Raw genomic sequence first — 20,927 nt, 5'->3', positions numbered from 1 at the left:
TGAGAAGACCTCAGTACATTCTGCGGGGGGAGGGGGAGGTGGTATCTGCCCCTGGCCATATGATGCTGAGCAATTACTAGTTTATATAATAGTTGAGCCTAATCAACAATCAAATTGGAATGTTGGTATTTTACACCCACTTCACTTGCATTTGTAAATGACTGCACAAAGGTGCACAATAATGGGGGGAAGGCTCAATATATTTATGTTTATTGCGTGGGCAGCGTAAGATTGATGAGTTCCTTAGCTTCATTTCCTGGCTATTCAATGCTTCACTTTTCTAAATGATGTACAGGGCTGTCACTTAGCCATTTTAACTGACTGAAACTTTTTTTCAGAGCAATTTAGAGTCTGAAGTGGGACAGCACTAGAGAGAGAAAGAAACAAACAGGCGTCTGGGTACCATATTGCTTTTCACTCAACACCTTTTCCAAACAGGATAGTATTTTTTAAAAATTGACACTCTTATCCTATTTAAAACTAACTAGAGGATGAAATATTTTTTCCTTCAGAACCATTCTCTAATGCCCTGATCAATGAGGGACACTTCCCAATAATTGCTCCTCACTGGACAATAGCACAGGACAGGTGAGAGAAGCCATTTCTGCAGAGGGTGTCTTTCTGCCCTCAGAAGATGCTGCCCTTGTGTCAGGGAAGGAGGAAAGGCAAGAGGAAGCCTTTTTCTGCCACGGTCACCTTCATTTGTCAGAATGTGCTACTCCCGCATCAAGGCACGAGAAAAGGTGAGGGGAAACAATTTATGACGGGATTCCCTCTCATCCATCACAAAGTGCCGTACCTGTGCGTACAGAATGAAAAGGAAACGCTTTCGAGGGGAGCACAAAATGATTCGTAGCTCCTTTCAGATTTTGCGACCACCGGCAAAATCTATAGGGAGGCAATTTTCTGACTCTACATCACACACACACAGACCCCCAGCTGATTCAGCCCATTCATGACATTGAAGGAGGCGCAATGTGACCTTTTCCCTGTCTATTTCACCAAGCAGATGGAGATTTCCACTTCAGTGTCCTCGGGCAAAACCAGAAGCAAACAAATAAGCCATAAACCCTCCCACATGATTTCCCTGGGACCAGGTTCTTGGGGAATAAACATGTCAGACAGTCCGCCACTGCAGCAGCCACTGAAGTTGTTAATTTCAGGTTCCCAGAGACAGGGAAGGTGGGCGGGGGGGTCGGGGGAGAGAACTAGAAACAGCTGAATAACGTGAGATGTTTCCCCTGCAGGATCGTATTGGACCTTTGCGGAGAGCCGCGGAGCACGGGGGAGTACAGACACAGGGGCTGTGCAGCAGCGGGTCTTGCACAGCTGCTTTTCTGTCCAGAGCACGCACACGCACCCCGACCCGCGCACACACACCGGGAAGCCAACCCAGTGAGGAGGAGGAGGAGGAGGAGATTGCCATTTCAACGGGTTTGCATTTCAGGTGATCGTGTGTGTGTGTGTGTGTGTGTGCGTGAGAGAGAGTTTCCCCTTCTGCATTAGGACCCAGGGAGAATTGCTCTATTCAGAGATCAGTGCGCCTGCGCCGTCTTGAAGTGTCCGGAGACCGGGCTGGCTGGCCTGAGCCGCTCGTTCCCTGCTGGCACCCCGCCTCCAGCACCACCTGCGAGCTCAGGGGCCGGCGGGCGGGCGCGGGGCTGGGGGCTGCTCTCCGCATCGCCAGCACAAGCCGCCCGCGGCAGCCGCGTGAGGGAGCCCGGCTGGATCTCCTGCTGCTGCCTGAGCCGCGGGGGATGGAGGAATAGAGGGTCTCCACCACCACCACGGCTATGCCCCCCCGCACCTTTGCAGCCCCCGCACCCTCTGCATAGGAGCCACCCCCGCCCCCAAGCTCAGGCGGGGAGCGGGAGCTGGGCGCGCAGCGCTGTCCATTCAGCACCAAGCGCGGGCAGCCCCCGGGGAGCACCGCTTCAGCAGCGGGGCAAGGACGGGCAAAGCCGGCTCGCAGGTACCAGGCGCCTGGCGCTGCCGGTCGGACTGCTGCAGAATGTGAGGTGAATCCACAAGGAGCGAGCCGAGAGGGGGAAATCCCCCGCCGCAGCCGTCGCTTTTGTCTCGATTCAAGATCTGAACCTGGAGATTTTTTTTCGTTTGTTCCCCTTCTGCTGCTTCTACATTTCGGTGGTTTTACCTTCGCCCCCAAAGAATTGGGGTGGGGGGGGGGTTAAAATCAGGATCGCCGCGTGTGGAGCTCCCCAACGGCAGCTACCTCTGCTTCTGTCGGTCTCGCAAGGACTTAAAGTACAGCACGAGCGAGAGAGGGGGGGGGGTTTAAAAAAAAACAACCACCCAACCCTTCATCAATAGATCTGGTCTGTGGCTGCGGCTGGGCGCTAGTATCCGCCCCCTGCATCCCCCGTTGTGTGTCTGTCTGTCTGCGATCCCCTTATACCCTCTCCCCCCGCACCCACCCTCCGTTTGTTTTTGCACCCAGCTGCCACCATCATCAGCCCCCGCCCCCTTCCCAGCTAAGAGGTTCCTTGAACAGATGTGCACCACTGGATTCTTTTCCGGCCACATCTAACTAAGGAAAGAACCTCCCCCTGCCCCATACCTAGGTACCTGGCAGACCTCTGCGACTGCTGTTCTTGGGGAGTGGGTGTCCTCTCCCCTCCAAACCCTGGCTTAAAATAAAACAGTACAAGAGCTTTTAACTGCAAAGAGAAGGAGCCTTAGGACTGCCAGCATTAACTTTCAGTGGTGCCCTTGGGGCTGCAGCATTTGGAAGAACAGGCACGAGGGACTGACACCAGTTGGGTGCCCTTTGCCTAGGTGATTCCTGACCAGCTGGATAAATTACCACTTTAGGTGTCGATCGCTGTCAAGAAGCCGCCCCCTTATGCGCTTGCTGTGTGCCGTGCTTCCTTGCATGAGTCTGCGACATGCCTAGTAAGAGACGAGATGGGCCAGGGCGACGAGAGCGATCGCATCGTGATCAACGTGGGAGGGACTAGGCACCAGACTTACCGCAGCACCCTGCGCACCCTGCCTGGCACTCGGCTGGCCTGGATCGCTGAGCCCGATGCCCACAGCCACTTTGACTATGACCCACGCACAGACGAGTTCTTCTTCGACCGGCACCCGGGCGTCTTTGCCCACATCCTGAACTACTACCGCACAGGCAAGCTGCACTGCCCGGCGGATGTGTGCGGGCCTCTGTACGAGGAGGAGCTGGCCTTCTGGGGCATTGACGAGACCGATGTGGAGCCCTGCTGCTGGATGACCTACCGCCAGCACCGGGACGCCGAGGAAGCGCTTGACAGTTTTGGTGGGGCACCGCTGGACAGCAGTGCTGACGACGGAGATGCGGATGGCACTGGAGACTCCGGGGATGGCGAGGAAGAGCTGGAGATGACTAAACGCCTGGCACTCAGCGACTCACCAGATGGCAGGTCCGGGGGCTTTTGGAGAAGGTGGCAGCCCCGAATCTGGGCACTTTTTGAGGACCCCTATTCCTCCAGATATGCAAGGGTAAGCTATACAATCGGCACCCTAATCACCATGCTTACATCTTTCCCAGGACAGTCCCCTCACTTCAGTCCTCCTTGCTAGCTTCGTTATCCTCAGCACTGCTGAACTACCCTCAGTCTGGAGAACACCCACGTGCCTGGTCACATCGAGACCTGGCCTCTAGCGCAGGGACATCTGCAGTCTAGAGCAGACACACATGCCCGGCCACATGCGGTCTAGAGCAGGCACACACGCATGGGCCTCAGACGGCAGGTCTGGCAACTTCTGGAGAAGGTGGCAGCCCTGTATCTGGGCACTATTTCTCCAGATATGCAAGGGAAAGGTATATAATTGGCACCCTAATCACCATGCTTACATCTTCCCTAGGACAGTCCCCCGCCACAGTCCTTGCTAGCTTCATTACCCTCTGCACTGTTGCACTGCATTCACTCTAGAGCAGACACACGCCTGGGCACAGGTGGCTTAGAGAAGACACATGCACGGGTGCCTGGAGATGCGCCCTCCAGAGCAGGCACCTGTGCATGGGCCCATGCAGTGTAGAGCATTCATATATGCGTGGGCACATGGAGACCTACACTCTAGAGCAGGTGCATGGACCCCTGCCCTTTCTCACGTTCACGGAGACAGGAGAGAGATTCCTTAGAGCGGGCAGTACACAAAGGATTGAGGATGAGTTCCCTCCCCACCACCGTGCATGCAAATGGTCACAATTATATCCTACCAATCAAAAGAGGCTCCCCCTTCAATCCTCCTTGCTGACCTAGACACGGTTTCCCCTCCATGAAAAGCAGTCATTAAAGCAGGCAGCGAATGTAGGAGAAAGGTTTGGGGAGTTTCCTGTTTGTAAGGTAGCTCTCATGTACCATTTCCTTATACATGCAGTGTTAAATATTTCCCATCATGCCTCTTTGATAAACGTCCTTCAGTCTCCCTTATCCACCTAACCGCTGTTTCCTTTCCATGTGGAGAGGGAGAGGTGTTCATTAGAACAAGGTGCATGGAGAAGAGATGTGTTTGATGGGTTTCTTACCTGGATACCGAAGGACAGTTCATCCTCCCTCCTGCATGCAGTTTTAATGCAAATGAATGCTGGTGTGATCCACACCATAGCTAGATGTGAGTGTGTTCGGAATCAGTCAACTGACTCCTCCAAACAGGTGCCTCTGGAGCAGTGATGTATAAGGATAATCACTCATGCATATGCTAATCTAGGGCCTGATTCTGTCCCTATTGACTTCAGTGGCAAACCACTCATTGACTTCAGTGGCATCAGGATCAACCCCTCAGGTATCTTTCTGGCTAAGGGAGAGAAATGGATGATGGATAGGTGCATGGGAAGATGGCTCAACTTGATGTGGTCCCTATCTTACAAATGCACAGTTAAGAGAACTCTTGCCAGCCCTAAATGGGCATGGCTGGTTTACTGGTGTGGGAGGGTAATCAGTGTTTCGGGTGTGGATTTAAGAAATGAGATAAAACTAGAGGAAAAAATAAATGGCTGTAGCAGGAATAAGTGGATGAAAAGGGATGGAAGGATAGAGTAGATCAATATGTGAACAGATGGTGAAGTCTCAGCAAAGATCTCTAACGCTGAGATGCCACGTCTGCACACTAAATGAATGGGGCAGATTAGAGCAGTGCCTGAGGTAGTTTCTATGCATATTCTTTATGATTTTTGTTCACATACTCTTCTGAGATTTCCTGCTAAAGAAAGAAGTTAAAATTTAAAAGGAGCTTCTTTAAATAGTACGGGGATCAATGAAATATTTACCACAACATAAAAGGACAGTTCTGTTGAGCTGCAGCTTTCAAATTCCTGATATCTGCCAAGGGATCGTGGAAATGGGGAGGGAAGGCTAGAGGGTATCTGTCAAAAGGCTTCGTCAGCTGCCTGTAATGAACCAAAGTGTTAACACACATTGATTTTAGAAACAGCTTTCTTTGGTGGTCAGGCATCTGCTGCTAAAGTGCATCCCAGTAAGAAATGGAGCACCTGCCCCGTATTTTGTGGCATGGCCTTAAGGCCAAACTACCAATGTTTCCCGTGCAAAATGAAGAAGAGTTTGTAAAATCATCTCATGTTTTGTCATGTAAATACTGATGTGATTTAGATTGGAGGCTGAAGTTTATGATCAATATTAAAAGACTTTGCACAACCTTGAATTCCAGTGGGATAGGATTTTCTCTTTACATTGGCTCATGGTGATAGTTCTTTTATAAGGGAATTCATGTTAGTCTGCAGATATTATACAATTTGTTCCTAATTATATACCCATTTCTCTGTGTGCACACCTCATTTGTTTCAACCTCTACTTGGCTTTAAAGCTGTCCTTTCCTTAAGGTATTGCCGTGGATAAGACTGGAGCATTATGAATTCTAGTCATTACACAAAGTTAAGGTGTACATTGTACACTTAATCTTTTAAATAACAGAACCATTTAATTATCTCCAATCACATACAACATAAGCATTTTAACAACTTACATGAAGGCTACCATCACCAACACACACACCCTGTCCATTAAGAAGACATTAAAAGACACTTAACATTTGCTAATAAAAGCAAAATGCAATGGTTGTGCGTGTAAAGGAGCTAAAGAGAGGTTGATCTATACTGTGATAATTTAATGACAGACCTTGCAAAATACCTCAAACTCACTACAGCTAATTAGCAGTGAAATAATCAATAGCCTCTTTAATATAGGGACAGTACGCTAAGTACAGTAATATAATCAGGCAACAAACACATGAATATAGTTCCATCTGAATCTTAACCAACTGTCCTATTTTTTTCCAATTACTCCCTATATTTTAGTCATACACCAATGCTTAAATTAGTTGTTAAGAAACTAAATCATTTAAATAAGCCAATTAGAGCTTATAGTATTTGTTACTGTTGGTGAAGATGATCATTAGATTTATAAATGTTTTGTTTTCATACTTCACCAAAATTACATGTTTAACATGGTAGTATAAACTTATGAATTTTCATTAAAATCCTTGTTATAGCTGTACCTTGTAATACCCTCAAGTAAAAAGAATACAGTTTACAAACTGAAATGTTCAATATATATTAAAAACCCCTATAGATCACATATAGTGACATATATAAATAGAACAACAGTTCTCTGGACAAGATCTGATACAATTATTATCTATCAGCTTTGACTATTTCCTCCAGGAATTATCCGTGAAAAAAAAATCAAAACACACAAATCTAGTCATTTTTGCAAATTTTTTTATTATTTCTTCTCTTGCATAATCAGGGCCATATTTCAGTAGAGGGACAGTTTAGGACTTGTTAGAATAAGCATGAGTTTGAATATTCAGTATTTGGATTCAATATTTGAAATGTGTGATTGATCACCTAAGTCACATGTTATTGTTTCTGTTCTCAGATTGGATGTGTATTTGGAGAAAGGAGGGAAATGATGTTACATCTGGCAAGGCTGGCTACTATGCACGTCTTCATTCCCTCCCTCCACACCCCAAAAATGTCTGTGTTGCTAAAACATAAGTGCCTAGTCAGTAATAGATTACCCTATGGATTGAAAACTGGCATTTCTTTTTAAGCCTAAGGGGGTGGGGGGAAGTAGCTCACTATAGAATTGAGGGAAAATAGGGTAATGATCATCACTGGAAAAATAGAATCTACAGGCCAGATTTACAAAGGTATTTAGGTACTTAAAAGGCCTAGTGGGATTTACAAAAGCTCTTAAGCAGGTTAGATGAAATCTAATGGAAGTTAGGCACCTAACTCACTTAGGCACCTTTGTAAATTCCAGTAGGGGTCTATCCACATCTTTATACACCCAAATCCCTTGTAAATTAGCCCTAAAACTAGTAAGTATAAACAACAACAACAAAAAAATCTACATAGCAACTTTAGAGGGGCTGATTCCTAGCGGGTGTAAATCAGCACAGCTGCACTGAAGTCAATGGAACTAGGTGAGTTTACATCAGCTGAGGACTGGGCACTATGTGAAACAGAAGCTATTCAGATCTACTGCGCATTCTGATGGCAAGATTGTAACAACTAGCATGGACCTCTCATAATTATCTGTAAGACAACTTGATATATGAATTGTTAAACACAATTTCCTAGCACCCTGCCTCTTTCCTTTTAGTTGTTGTTTCCTTGTATGGTGTCTGAACATGAAGCCCTTATTCAGGCAAATTCCCCTTTGACTTCGCTGGGAGTTTTGCCTACACAAGCACTGCAGCATTCAGTTTCCTACTTCACTAATAAGCTGGTTTTTTTTAAAACGGACAGTTGTTAACTTAGCCAACGTCAGGGCATCTGGAGCTTTCAGTAGAGTTTGTGTGCGTGTGCTCACGCTAGCTTTAAAATGTTTTAAACTCTTTATTAACAATGCTGAGGGCTCTTATAGTGCTTCCAAAGAAACATTATTGTTGCTTTTAAATAAAGGGTTTAAATTAAAAGCTGGTGCAGCTATGATGGAGTTCTGTGGAAAGCAGCATTCAGCAGCTTGGCTTCTAAATCCTAGGCTCATACAATATTCCCTGTGAGCGAGGAAATCAGCTGTTGTGAGCTGGAGGAGAGGCGTATGGGAAACTTACGGTAAGGGTGAGAGATGGTCCTGCATCATGCTCCCCACATTTCTTCTTGACCCCATGGAAGCCCCTGCTTACCTACAAGGGTGGTCCTTGAGGAATGGGTTTCTTGTGTTAGGAATGAGTAGATCAAAGTGGGAAGGGGGAGTGAGACCATTCATGGAGTTGCCCTCACTTTCCCTTCGCAAACCCAAGAGGATTGTCAACCTTCTCAAACTTAAGTTAGTTCCTCCTGCACCAAGAGAACCCTCCCCTGCAGAAGTGTTGATGGTGCAGCAGATGATGGGGAGCACATGACACCATGGATCCAGAAGGAGCCATACTTCCTCCATGGGATCTGGGTGCGCTAGGAGCCCTTGTTAGCTCTGGTTTCCACAAATATCTGAAGACCCAGAGGAATCTATTCTAATCCCCCAAAGGAAACTCAGGATATTCTCTTGGACCTTTTCTTTTTGTTTAATGAAGTTTTCATAATGAATTATCATCATGTGGCTACTGATATTGGGTGTGTGTGTTGCAACCATTTTACATTCTCTTCTTGTAATTAGTAATGGCCAAGTTAGAACAGACACTTGTCCATCTAGCTCAACATCCTGCTTCCAGCCAGACACAAGACAGTTAGATGACAGCCCTCATAATAAATCACCTTTCCAAGTTCTTGAAATGCTCTACTGGAGGGAAGAAGGGAGATTTCTTCTCAGTCACAGTTGGCAATCCTAGAAGGAAGGACAGACAGTCCCTGTAACTTTATAATGTAGTTGGTATAATTTTATTTTAAAAAGTTTGCCCCTTGAATCCACACTTGCAAGGAACCCTCTATGTGGATTTTCTCCTAATTAGAAGCAGGGAAGAATTAGCCACCTCCAGGGAACGGTCCCCTCCCTGGAAGAAATCCATCTGGGCATGGGGAAGGGCAAGCCAGGAAAGCAAGGGCAAAGTGTGGTGGGGAGACAAGCATTATCCTTCAGACCAACCTACAGGGGTTTCACAGAGTTCCAGCTTCTGCCTCGAGTTATATTAATTTTCCTGTAGAGCACATTTCATGCTAAGGCCACCCTTTAAAAAGAGGTTATCAAGAGCTGCTGTGGATGGAGGCTCCTTCAGAGCATGGCAAACCCAAGCCCCCAACACCTCCTGGAAGAATTTAAAGGAAACTGCATGAAGGGAACCCTCACAAAATTATTTTCCTGCCTTGTCCCTCCCTGTGGGTTTTCCCCTGGAAGGACATGTCTAATCCTGTAATTAAACTTCCTGAACCTTTCACTGCCCTGTACGTTGGTAGAAAATGGTACAGGCTTATTACAGAGTACACTGCATTGTAGCTTTGTAAAAAGTATTGCCTTTTAACGTTACAAGAGGTTCCCTTGTTCTTGGATTACGGCATAGACTAAATCGTGGTGCGCAAAAGGTTTTCGCTAATCACCCTTTTACAGTTAATTATTTCATACCCCTCTGATATCTCCTTTCACCCTTTTTCTCTCCCATCAAGGGATCCATTCCTGAAAATGCTTATGTAACCCACGGGTGGTGTGTGTTATGTGTCCCAGTCCATGCCCAATCCACAGAGCAGGAGTCTTTTGTAGCCCCAGCTAGAGAGCGTTAGCTCAAGCTGTAGCAGCTCCTACCTTCAGTTCTGGAAGAACCTGGTACATTGGTCAAGATGGAAGCCACCACACTTACACATATACTCATGTGAGCTGTTCCACTGACTTCAATTATTACTTTTGTAAATCATTTATATTATGGTAGCACCGAATCAGAATCAGGGCCTCATTCTCCTGGGCACTGTATTTACACATAGGAAGACATGGTTTCTGCTCCAAAAAGCTTACAATCTGATTTCAGTCAAGATGTCTCAAGTGGGAGGACAGACGAGGATAACAATGGTACAATTGCATGTCTACCTCAGGTAGCTAGTGCACAACCTGACAATTCTGATTCAAGGACGTTTTCTTCCCTTTGCATAGTTCCGGTCTTATTACTGTTACTTTAAAACTTCCACCTGTTTCCATTTTTAACCCCCCTCCTGCTTCTGCTACACTCTGAGTATTTATAATTTATTATTTATTGTTATGCTTCTGTTTCATCCTATGGGGCTATTCATGTGATTAGGGACTGTTCATGTTATGAAGGGGTTTACTGGATTTAGCCTAGAGGTTGTGACCCTATACACTTTGCACAAACACAACTCCCATTAAAGTGGACGGCATTTCAGCATGTGAAAGGACTCCAAGATCAGACCATTCCGCAATGCTCCTAAAACTTAATCCCAGTCCCACTGCAGTCAATGGGAGGGCTGCTACTGACTTCAATTGGGTCAGATTTGGCATCTAGTTTTTTCAGTCTTTCCTCTTATGCCCCATGGCCCTAAAAATATTCTTTCCCTGTACTCTGACCTTTGCTATTTTGGTGTTGGTTGGAAAAAAGGCAATAAAATACTGATGTTTTATGGTGTCACATTGTGTGTGGAAGGGAAGGCAAGAGAGATGAGATTAGTTAATTTTGATTTATAATATATTTATAGTTTATGTTCATTTTAAAGTATGATACATAAAACTGATGGTTACAAATTAGTCCATACATAGTAAAATTATTTTTCCATCTACAGTCTAATATTCTAGAAATTTGTTTTGCCTTCATTGCAAAACACATATTAGATACTGAGCTGTGTACACTTATGGTGCTATTTAAGTAACAAATAACAACAAAGTGTATATGTATTGCCTCATTTTTTAATGTGAACTGAGAATTATATGAAATCAGCTAAAAAGGGCCCGATGCTACTCTTACTGTAATCAATGCCAAAACTCCCATTATCTTCAAAAAGAAAGGCTAATTTGTCTGAGAGTGTTGAACAGAACAACCGATCATTTCCAATATGTTTCTTGAATAGATACATTATATATATTGATTCTGAAGCACTACAGCATAATATACAAATAAATCTCTCTCTTGGTAATTTATTGACAATGAAGTTGAACAAAATTTTTCAAATTATTAAAAAAAAAGTCTCTTAACAAAACCTTAAACACACTGTACTCAGACCTATAGTATTTATGCAGGCAAAACTCATGAAGGCAATGGGAATTTTCCCTGCATAGGACTATAAGATCAGGTCTTTATTCAGACTGCAAGACTTAATTTTATGTCTGAACAATTTCTGATCAAATGACATCTGAATGCTGTATTTAGTAAAGAGAAAGGGCAAATGGGGACTGTTAAGATTGTTAACCAGGAGCCAATCCAGCAATCCTTGAGTCAAGTGCGAATTCCTTACTCATCCAAATAAGGGATGCGGGATTGGGCCATATTTTGTACAGATTTGATTTTATGCAATTCCAGTGCATTCTTGAATAAAACAACAACAGAGCAGCCATTTTGAGTCTCTGCAACTGTACTGCAATTAGCTTCTCAGTTTCTATATCCTGCATCTAGAGTGAAGGGAGAAACAACAGTATTAGAAGACTGACTTGGCTTTCTCTTCTGAACACTGCATTATATAAATATATGAAACACGTATCTCCTATGTACAGCATGTGAATGAAACAGTTGGAGGGAATCAGTGAATTGCATGAAATAAAATAAACCCACAGTGAAATTTGAACGCTGACAGTTTTAGTGCAATTTTGATATTCTTCTTCTATGCTCATTAAGGGCCCAATCTGCCACCATTACTCACCCTGAGTAGTACCTTACTCCATGAGAAGTCCCATTGATTTCTGGGGGACTAGACACTGAATAAAGTACTACCAAACATGAGTAAAGGTAAAAGGGATCAGGCTCTAACTGATTTTCATTTTCTTCAGATAAGATTTATGGGACGTAATGGGGTTCTAATAAATCATGCTATAAAAATTATGAATAAAGCTAAGTCCAAAGCTTTTTACAGTAATTGCTTATGATGTAAGACCCTTTAATAACAGCAAGTTAAAATTGCATTGTAATGAGTCTTTGTTAAATGCAATAAATCTCTGATTTCAGCGTACTGCAGAGAGCCAGCTACATATATGCTGCACACATTCTTAGAACGCAGGCACACTCTGCTGGCATCCTCTTATGTAATTACATTGATAATTCACTGGCCGCGATAAATCTTACCATAGGGCTGTTTGATTTACACTGAGAAAGGTTAGGTCAAGACAGTCATGATTCTGTGATAGCATAAAACAATTTAAAACATCTTTCTGGACTTTCATTTGAGTGATGGAAAGAGAACCTTTAAAAAAAAAAAGCCAGCAAAACCAGCCAGTCAGGAGAAAGCTAGTTCTTTAAGCAACAAAAGCAAGATCTGCTCTAACGGAATTCTTCAATATCTCAAGAACATACGTGACTTAAATAGGCATTTCAGTCTGCATGACTGGGCAGATACATCTACATTCCTTCATTTCCTGGGCCATCAACTCAACATTCACTTACAAGTCTTTCCAAATGGGTACAGAATTGTGTCAGATGTAATAAGCTCCTAGTTTCCTTAGCATGAAAGAAAACAGAAAATCATGCTCCATCAACATATAGCTACATTCCCCATTCAAATACAGAGAGTGTGATCAGTCTAGATCATGCGTTGTTTGATATGTTGTAAGGCATCTCTCCACCACCTGCCCTTAGTGTGAGAAAGCCTTGTCTGTACCTGCTGTGGATCAGCTCCCTGAAACCACCAGCCTCAGGCAACACAAGCCCTGCCTTGCAGGCTTCACGCTCTCTCTGTACCGGTTAGCGACAGGCACGCACTGACCCCTGAGACCTCAGAGAGTGCCTCTGGAGTGCCCAACCCCTGTGCCCCTGAAAAGCCCCAGGAGTCTCAGAGCCACTACTCTCAAAGGAACAGCACACATCAGCTTACATGGTTCAACTCAGGATCCACACCCTTCTGAACACACAGCACTTTATACAGACAGAGAGAGAGAGTGTGAAAGCAAGAGTAAGGGCTTGTCTACACTCACAAGTGCTGCAGTGGCACAGCTGCACCACCGTAGTGCTCAGTGAAGACATTCCTTACACCGATGGGAGACTTTTCCATACCCCTGAGCGACAGTTCTAGTGACATAACTTGATAGTGTAAACCAAGCCTCAGTTTATTAAAGGGCAGAGATTCAAGTGGTAGAGTGAGACTACTGGGAACAAAGGGTTATACATTAAACAAAATCATAATATACGTTCTAGAGTCTAAACTTAACCAACAAGGCATTCCCCTCTCTCTTACAAGACGGCTTACTCCAAGTACTTTCCCCAGCATTTTCAACCAGATTGGCCGAGACCCCTCCTCATAAAATCAAGCCTGCTGGTGGCTTGTCCTCATAGATTAAATGGTTATACTCCTAAAAGTGCATTGTCCTTACTTGTAAAACAGGGCTCTCCTGTGCTGTATTACTTCTTCCTATAAATTTCCTCCGTTAAGATTTCCAAATCCTTCATTAGCATCGGGCTAAGTCTGTAAATGGAAGCAATACTTCATTTACATGTATACAGACAGATAGTTTAAAAACTTCTTACATGAAAGAAAACCTGTTTTTTGCCTTTCTGTTGACCAGTCCCTAGTCACAGACCTTATGAACATCATCCATCCACATGTTTTCCAGTGGTTGTGGGATGAAGTGAGCTGTAGCTCATGAAAGCTTATGCTCAAATAAATATGTTAGTCTCTGTGGTGACCAGTGTGACATTTACTTTCAGTAGAGACCTTACATGACAGTCTTTTGGTCCCTGTACCCTTGTGTTCCCCTGTGCTCTCCAGAGGGCATCCAGAAGTTCTTGGGTCACACCTTAGCAACAAAGAAAACATAAAGCTGCATTTCAAACAAGGGTTCAAAAAAGAACTAGATAAATTCATGGAGGACAGGTCCATCAATGGCTATTATCCAGGATAGGCAGGAATGGTGTCCCTAGCCTCTGTTTGCCAGAAGCTGGGAATGAGCAACAGGGGATGGATCACTTGAAGATTACCTGTTCTGTTCATTCCCTCTGGGGCACCTGGCACTGGCCACTGTTGGAAGACAGGATACTGGGCTAGATGGACCTTTGGTCTGACCCAGTAGGGCCATTCTTATGTTTTCATTTCCCATACAAATAGAGAGAGCCCTGGTAAGTTCACATCATGTATTGTTTGATGTGTTATAGAGATTTACACAAGTCAGAAAGTTCAACTGTGGATTTCAATTTGAAACTGAATTTCCACCATTCTATTCGATTTTATTCCAGTTCTTACAAAACCCTCCTCACCACAGCATCTGATACTCTCTGGCATTTGGATCCAGTGTTCTGGTTTGTCCGGTTATAAATGATAAAGAAAGGCTCCAGGCACAACATTAGGAATTAGATGTTCAGGAGAACTTCTAGTACATACAGGGACAAATCCTGAGAAGGGCTGACACCTGGAAATGGTCACTGGCATGGATGCAGTGTGGTATAATAGAGAGGGCCCTGGGGATGGAGTCAGGAGACCTGAGGTGAAATCCTGGTCCACTGAAGCGAATGGCAAAACTCCCATTGACTTCCATGAGGCCATGATTTTGTCCCTGGGTTCTAATCCCAGCTCTGCCACTTGTCTGAGTGACCTTGGGCAAGTCATTTCACCTCTCTATGCCCCTGTTTTGCCTCCCACTCTGTCTGTTTAGACTAGGGGTGAGGACTGTGTCTGGCTTTGTGTATGTACAGCGCCAAGCACCATGGGGACTACACCTTGATTCTGGCCTCTAGTCTGTACTATAATAACCACATCATCATCATCTTGGCCATAATGTGCCATCATTTTTTAAAGCAGACCTGCCCATTGCTTCTCTGCATTTTTCAGGATTTGGCCCACGTGCTGCACAATTGCTTTTAACTTATGTTTTCTAGACAAATCAAGCATGCCTTAACCAGCTCTTTGATACCCTAACCAATGTCTTTTAGTGTCAGGTGTTTTTTCAGTGCCAAATGAATGCACTTTTATACGAGTTTTGCTTAAGCAAGCAACATCGGGCAGTTGGGTGATTAGTCCTAGATGTTTATACTTTCTAAAAATCCCAAGGGTGCAAGTAGTTTTATTAACTTTAATTAAATAATTAAAATTATTTATGTTAATTTAAACCAGTATGGGTTACTTAAAGTGTTAGCTATGTCTAAACAGCAATACATCAATTCCACAAAAGTGCACTCACTTTTCTTGAGAAAAGGGCATTTAGAAAGTCTGCTCCATTAAGAAACAAAATAAGTTTAGTTTAGCTGCAGATGTCAGTAGGATTGCAAGAAAAGAATATTTTAAAGCCAGCAGCATTTCTATATTGTTTTTCATCCCACAACCCAACACATGTCTATATCCACCACCATTAACTGCAGCAGCTTTTTAGCTAGAGAAGCCATTACAAACAATACACTATCTAACCTTCTGGGGAGGAGACATTTTGGCCAGGACGAGAGGGCAAAGCTCTGCTTTTACAAAAATTGCCATGGAATCTTTAATGTTCATGCAGAGCTGACCAGACTTTGGTGTTTTAGGTTCCACCTAAAATACAGATACACACAAACTTCCTGGGAAGGAGGAAGGGCTGAATTGACCCTGATAAAATTTCATCCTGTGGTTCTGGATAGCCTAGGTATGCTACGTGGGTGAAATCCATGCGAGGCTTATGCACCACTCATGACCAATTTATGTCCTATTTTGACAAAGGCAGATCTTGTATTTAAGGCAGTGGCCTGGGACTTGGGAGCTCAGGGTTCAATTCCAGACTCTGCCAGAATCCCTATGTGACCTTGAGCAAATCACAGTCTCTCTGTGCCTCAGTTCTCTAGCTGTAAAAATGGGAGTAATACCTCCTTTGGGTTGACAAACTGTGCTTTTGTAACCAGCCCAAATGAGGGGCGTGAAGAACAGGGGACGCTACTTGCACCTCCCCCCACCTCCCAGTGCCCCAGTTCAACAGGTGGTAACAATTTGTCCCTTTACGTGAGGCGTTCGTCCATTTAAACCTTCTTCCTTGTAGAGAGCAGGTACTTTTCTAATCATTCTTTATAAACTAATAAATAATCATCATCATAAAAAGAGACAATGAAGTGAATTATTTACAAGCGTGTCCAGTTTCCCAAGTTGTTTGATGAAGTACAGAACTGCATTGTCCAAGTTACCAAGTGACAGTGTGAAACCACAGAACTTCTATTTCTCTCCGATTTTTTTGTGCTTTAATATGCACCTTTTGCCCATTGCCAGCCCTCTGCGCTAAACACTCAAAACTTAAGCAAACTACCAAATGTCAAGGAAAAAATGACTCCCCGAAAATTGGCCTCCGTTTAGCGGACACTCACCCATAGAGCAAGGTCAGGGATACTCAGACTGAGGCTCGAGAGCCACAAGTGGCTCTTTAATGTGTCTCCTGTGGCTCTTTGCAGCACATGATATTAAAACATTGTGTGATTTAATTACTAACCAGTCTAGGTTATTACCCAATCAGAGTGCTTTTACTATGTTATTAACCAATTGTAGTTGATAAAATAATAATACTTGGTCAGTTGTTTTGCTGTGAGAATAATATAAATAGTAATGAAACAATGAATTCACATGACTGTGGGTCTTTTGGGTAATGGTGACCGCTAACTTGGCTCCTGAACCACTGAGGTCAAGGTATCATAGAATATCAGGGTTGGAAGGGACCTCAGGTGGTCATCTAGTCCAACCACCTGCTCAAAGCAGGACCAATCCCCAACTAAATCATCCCAGCCAGGGCTTTGTCAAGCCTGACCTTAAAAACCTCTAAGGAAGGAGATTCCACCACCTCCCTAGGTAACGCATTCCAGTGTTTCACCACCCTCCTAGTGAAAAAGTGTTTCCTAATATCCAACCTAAACCTCCCCCACTGCAACTTGAGACCATTACTCCTCGTTCTGTCATCTGCTACCACTGAGATCAGTCTAGATCCATCCTCTTTGGAACCCCCTTTCAGGTAGTTGAAAGCAGCTATCAAATCCCCCTTCATTCTTCTCTTCCACAGACTAAACAATCCCAGTTCCCTCAGCCTCTGCTCATAAGTCATGTGTTCCAGTCCCCTAATCATTTTTGTTGCCCTCCGCTAGACGTTTTCCAATTTTTCCACATCCTTCTTGTAGTGTGGGGTGCAAAACTGGACACACTACTCCAGATGAGGCCTCACCAATATCGAATAGAGGGGAACGATCACATCCCTCGATCTGCTGGCAATGCCCCTACTTATACATCCCAAAATGCCATTGGCCTTCTTGGCAACAACGGCACACTGTTGACTCATATCCAGCTTCTCGTCCACTGTAACCCCTAGGTCCTTTTCTGCAGAACTGCGACCTAGCCATTCGGTCCCTAGTCTGTAGCGGTGCATGGGATTCTTCCGTCCTAAGTGCAGGACTCTGCATTTGTCCTTGTTGAACCTCATCAGATTTCTTTTGGCCCAATCCTCTAATTTGTCTAGGGCCCTCTGTATCCTATCCCTACCCTCCAGCATATGTACCACTCCTCCCAGTTTAGTGTCATCTGCAAACTTGCTGAGGGTGCAATCCACACCATCCTCCAGATCATTAATGAAGATATTAAACAAAACCGGCCCAAGGACTGACCCTTGGGGCACTCCACTTAATACCGGCTGCCAACTAGACATGGAGCCATTGATCACTACCCGTTGAGCCCAACAATCTAGCCAGCTTTCTACCCACCTTACCGTCCATTCATTCAGCCCATACTTCTTTAACTTTCTGGCAAGAATACTGTGGGAGACCGTGTCAAAAGCTTTGCTAACATCAAGGAACAACACGTCCACTGCTTTCCCCTCATCCACAGAGCCAGTTATCTTGTCACAGAAGGCAATTAGATTAGTCAGGCATGACTTGCTCTTGGTGAATCCATGCTGACGGTTCCTGATCACTTTCCTCTCCTCTATCACTGAGCAACAAGATGATCTTCATCTCAGCCAGAATCAAAACCATCTCAGATTTGTTCACATGGGAACATAGGAATTTCCAGTTTCATTGAGACCAGTTGTCCATCTAGCCCAGTATTCTGTCTCCACTGGAAGCCAGTACTAGCTACTTCAGGGAAAGATGTAAAAAAAACTCTGCACTAGGCAGTTATGGAATAACCTGTCCCCAGGGAAAATTTCTTCTTAATAGTCATCATTTAAAGGATAAAGAATGAGCATTTATATAATTTCCAAACCCTTTTTAAAAATTCTTATTATAACCAGATATTTATGTTATCCAGATAAACATTCTATCCTTTTTTGAATCCTGTCCTCAGTGACATATTGTGGCAATGAGTTCCACAGACTAATCAACATAACAATAAAATATATGTAAAGCAAGGCAACATTTCCCAACAAGTTGGAGTCAGATCCTGTTTCCATTGTATTCAATGACAATTTCACTATTGACTTTAGCTGGAGCAGGTCCTGGCTTAATAGCTGAGGACAGATATCTGTAATGCCATGTACTGATAGTTCAGGGACCGGATAGCTCACTCGTTTGGTATCACAATGTGAATATGCTATAAATCACCCACTCAAAGCAATTCCTTGCCAGCTGATAACTTTAGGGCATGGCTCATGAAATGAGTTGTCGTCTTAGTACAGTTTCAACTGACTAGATGTTTACACCACAAACAGTTAGCATCCTATGGGGAGGTGGGCTTTTCATCCCTAGAGACTGAACAACACTTTCAGCCTTACAGGTGGGCTCCAAAGTCAGGGCAGGGACACAGTTAACCCATTTCCCAGTGCTATCATTCTGTCACCTTTCAGACATTATGTGTAAAGGCAAGAGTCTTGGAAACCTCGGAAAGCTACTTTTGTCACAGTCATCCATATTTTATTAGAACAGGAATTTTCTTTGAGTTGAAGCTGATACATTGAATTCTTCATATTGCGAAGTGCAACGTCACCACTTGACGAAAGTGACTTCAATGGAACAACTACTGGTGCATAATGTTAAGCCCGTGAACAAGTCTTTGCAGGATCATGGCCTTAAGGAGCACTGTCAGGGAGAGCAGAATTTGCAGTACGTGCACTATAGCTATGGCATATACAAACACCGCACACGCTAATCACTAAATGTTGCAGTTGTTAGATTCAACCTTCACGGTATGTATGCTTGTCCAAATGTTACTTAGAAGAACTATTCTGCAGGGTTGATTGCAGAAGATCCCCCGCTGTCATTTATCTGTTACTGGAGTTTTGCCATTGGATTGCAATGAAAGCAGGAGCAGCTCCTTAGTGTTACTTACTATCTGATGTCATATCCATTCCAGCTATAACAGAGATACAATCTTATTACAATTGAGAAGTAAGAAGCACACACGGAATTGTCCTCTTTTACTGTCCAAAGAGCTTCTCTGTACAGACTAGGGCAAAAACAACGTTGCACAAATTTCAATTTTTAAAATATTTTACTTACTCATTTTTTGATAATCAAGATAGAGCACATGGCCAAGTATAAGGGAGAAGTGCTCACAATGTGAAAATAGAAACAGCACGCAAGACAATATAAAGGCACGATAAGAAATCACCCTGCACTCCAAAAAATACCCTTAAGAGTAGGGTAGATGAAGAATTTCAGTTCAGGTTAACACACCTTGTTTTATATATTGCAAAAGAAAGAAGTAATATTATTTCTGTTTTAAATATCAGTGTTGCTGAAAATCAAAAATACAGCATCTGCCATCCAGTGGTTAGGATATATGAGAGTGTGGCAAGTTTGGAAAGGGTTAAAGGGCTCAGTCCTGCAGTCCTTACTCAGGCACAATTCCCACTGATTTCATCAGGTGGTTAGCCCAAGTAAGGACTGCAGGGTAGGACCCCAAAGAATCCTACAACTCAATCTCACTCTTACATGCAGCTGATTTAAATGGATCAGTTAATATTTATACGAATCATTGTCAGTGTCAAGAAAGATGAAGTTTATAAAAATAACAGAATCAAATCGGAGTATGAGAGTTTTAAGACTCTGGTTGAATGCCACTTTACATACTGTATTATTTATAGATTTTTGTCCCCCCTAACCAATGCTGTCATCCTGTCTCTTAGAATTATTAGGAAGGCAGAAAGAAGAGATCTAAAGCAGATGTAAATGCAGGAGAAGTCTTGCTGAAAACTCCAGCATCTCTTTTGCAATTGATAGGAGGAATGTGTATGTAATGGTTAAAGCAGAGGGCTGGGATATAGAACTCCTGAGTTGTATTCCTAGTTCTGCTCCTGGTTGTCTAAGACTAAATAATTTACTATCAGAAGTATCCACTACTTTTGGGTGCCCCAATTTTTGAGTTTCTACCTTTCAGACGACTAGGATGGGATTTTCAAAAGCATTCAGCGTTGGCCTTAGGAGTGTCTGTCTCCACTGCAGTTGGAGGAGTGAACAGAGCTAGCGTAGGCATACTCACAATAGCTTTACATTTAGCTAGCATGCTAAGAATAGCCATGAAGATGCAGCGGTGTGGACTTCAGTGCTGGCTGGACAAGCCCACCTGGGAGCCTGGGTAGGTACTCCATTACAAGCCCACACCAGGATCCATGCCACCACATCTTCATGATTATTTTTAGCCATGATAGCTAAATTAATGCTCATGTGGGTATGCCTACACCGGCTGCAATCACGCCTCTGCCGAGCGTAGAGATATCCTTAGAGGCACAGCACAGAAGTTGCAGACAAGTGGGACGATGGTGGCTTTAAGCAGGGGAGCCATGTAAGTTCAGGCAGACCAAGCTGAGCTACTTATGGGTGGCAATGCCATTTAGAATCCCCATAGTGGCATCAGCTATGGCCCCTCCTGCCCATTAAGCCTGTGGCTGCGTTGCTCAGTTCCAATGATTGGGGAACTCTGTCCCTGCCAAATTCAGGCCCATAAAAAAGGCCAGAGTAAGGAGGAAAAT

The 20,927-nt window shown here is 44.0% G+C and overlaps 1 protein-coding gene and 1 long non-coding RNA gene across 9 annotated transcripts in view; one reads left to right on the top strand and one right to left on the bottom strand.

The window, feature by feature from the left end:
* Positions 1 to 1,251: 1,251 nt before the first annotated feature.
* KCNC1 (potassium voltage-gated channel subfamily C member 1) overlaps positions 1,252 to 20,927 on the top strand; it is a 156,183-nt gene continuing 136,507 nt past the window's right edge. Inside the window, exon 1 of one of the 4 annotated variants that reach the window (XM_007057083.3) lies at positions 1,252 to 3,495. In XM_007057083.3, coding sequence (XP_007057145.1) covers positions 2,926 to 3,495 — 570 coding nt within the window. In that variant the 5' untranslated portion in view covers positions 1,252 to 2,925. The remainder of the gene's footprint in view (positions 3,496 to 20,927) is intronic. The other 3 variants (XM_043548384.1, XM_037899704.2, XR_006291466.1) reach the window with 3 other exon arrangements.
* LOC122466160 overlaps positions 9,990 to 20,927 on the bottom strand; it is a 101,996-nt gene continuing 91,058 nt past the window's right edge. For 4 of the 5 annotated variants that reach the window (XR_006291467.1, XR_006291468.1, XR_006291469.1 and 1 more), the window contains exons 2-3: positions 13,410 to 13,501; positions 9,990 to 11,501 (exon numbers count right to left, since the gene is read on the bottom strand). This is a non-coding gene — a long non-coding RNA (uncharacterized LOC122466160). Of the gene's footprint in view, positions 11,502 to 13,409; positions 13,502 to 13,755; positions 13,834 to 20,927 lie in introns of those variants that run through there. The other variant, XR_006291470.1, reaches the window with a different exon arrangement.

The sequence above is a fragment of the Chelonia mydas genome, chromosome 6 (genome assembly GCF_015237465.2).
Source record: "Chelonia mydas isolate rCheMyd1 chromosome 6, rCheMyd1.pri.v2, whole genome shotgun sequence".
Taxonomy (NCBI): domain Eukaryota; kingdom Metazoa; phylum Chordata; order Testudines; family Cheloniidae; genus Chelonia; species Chelonia mydas.
This window is presented reverse-complemented; position numbering and strand designations above follow the sequence as displayed.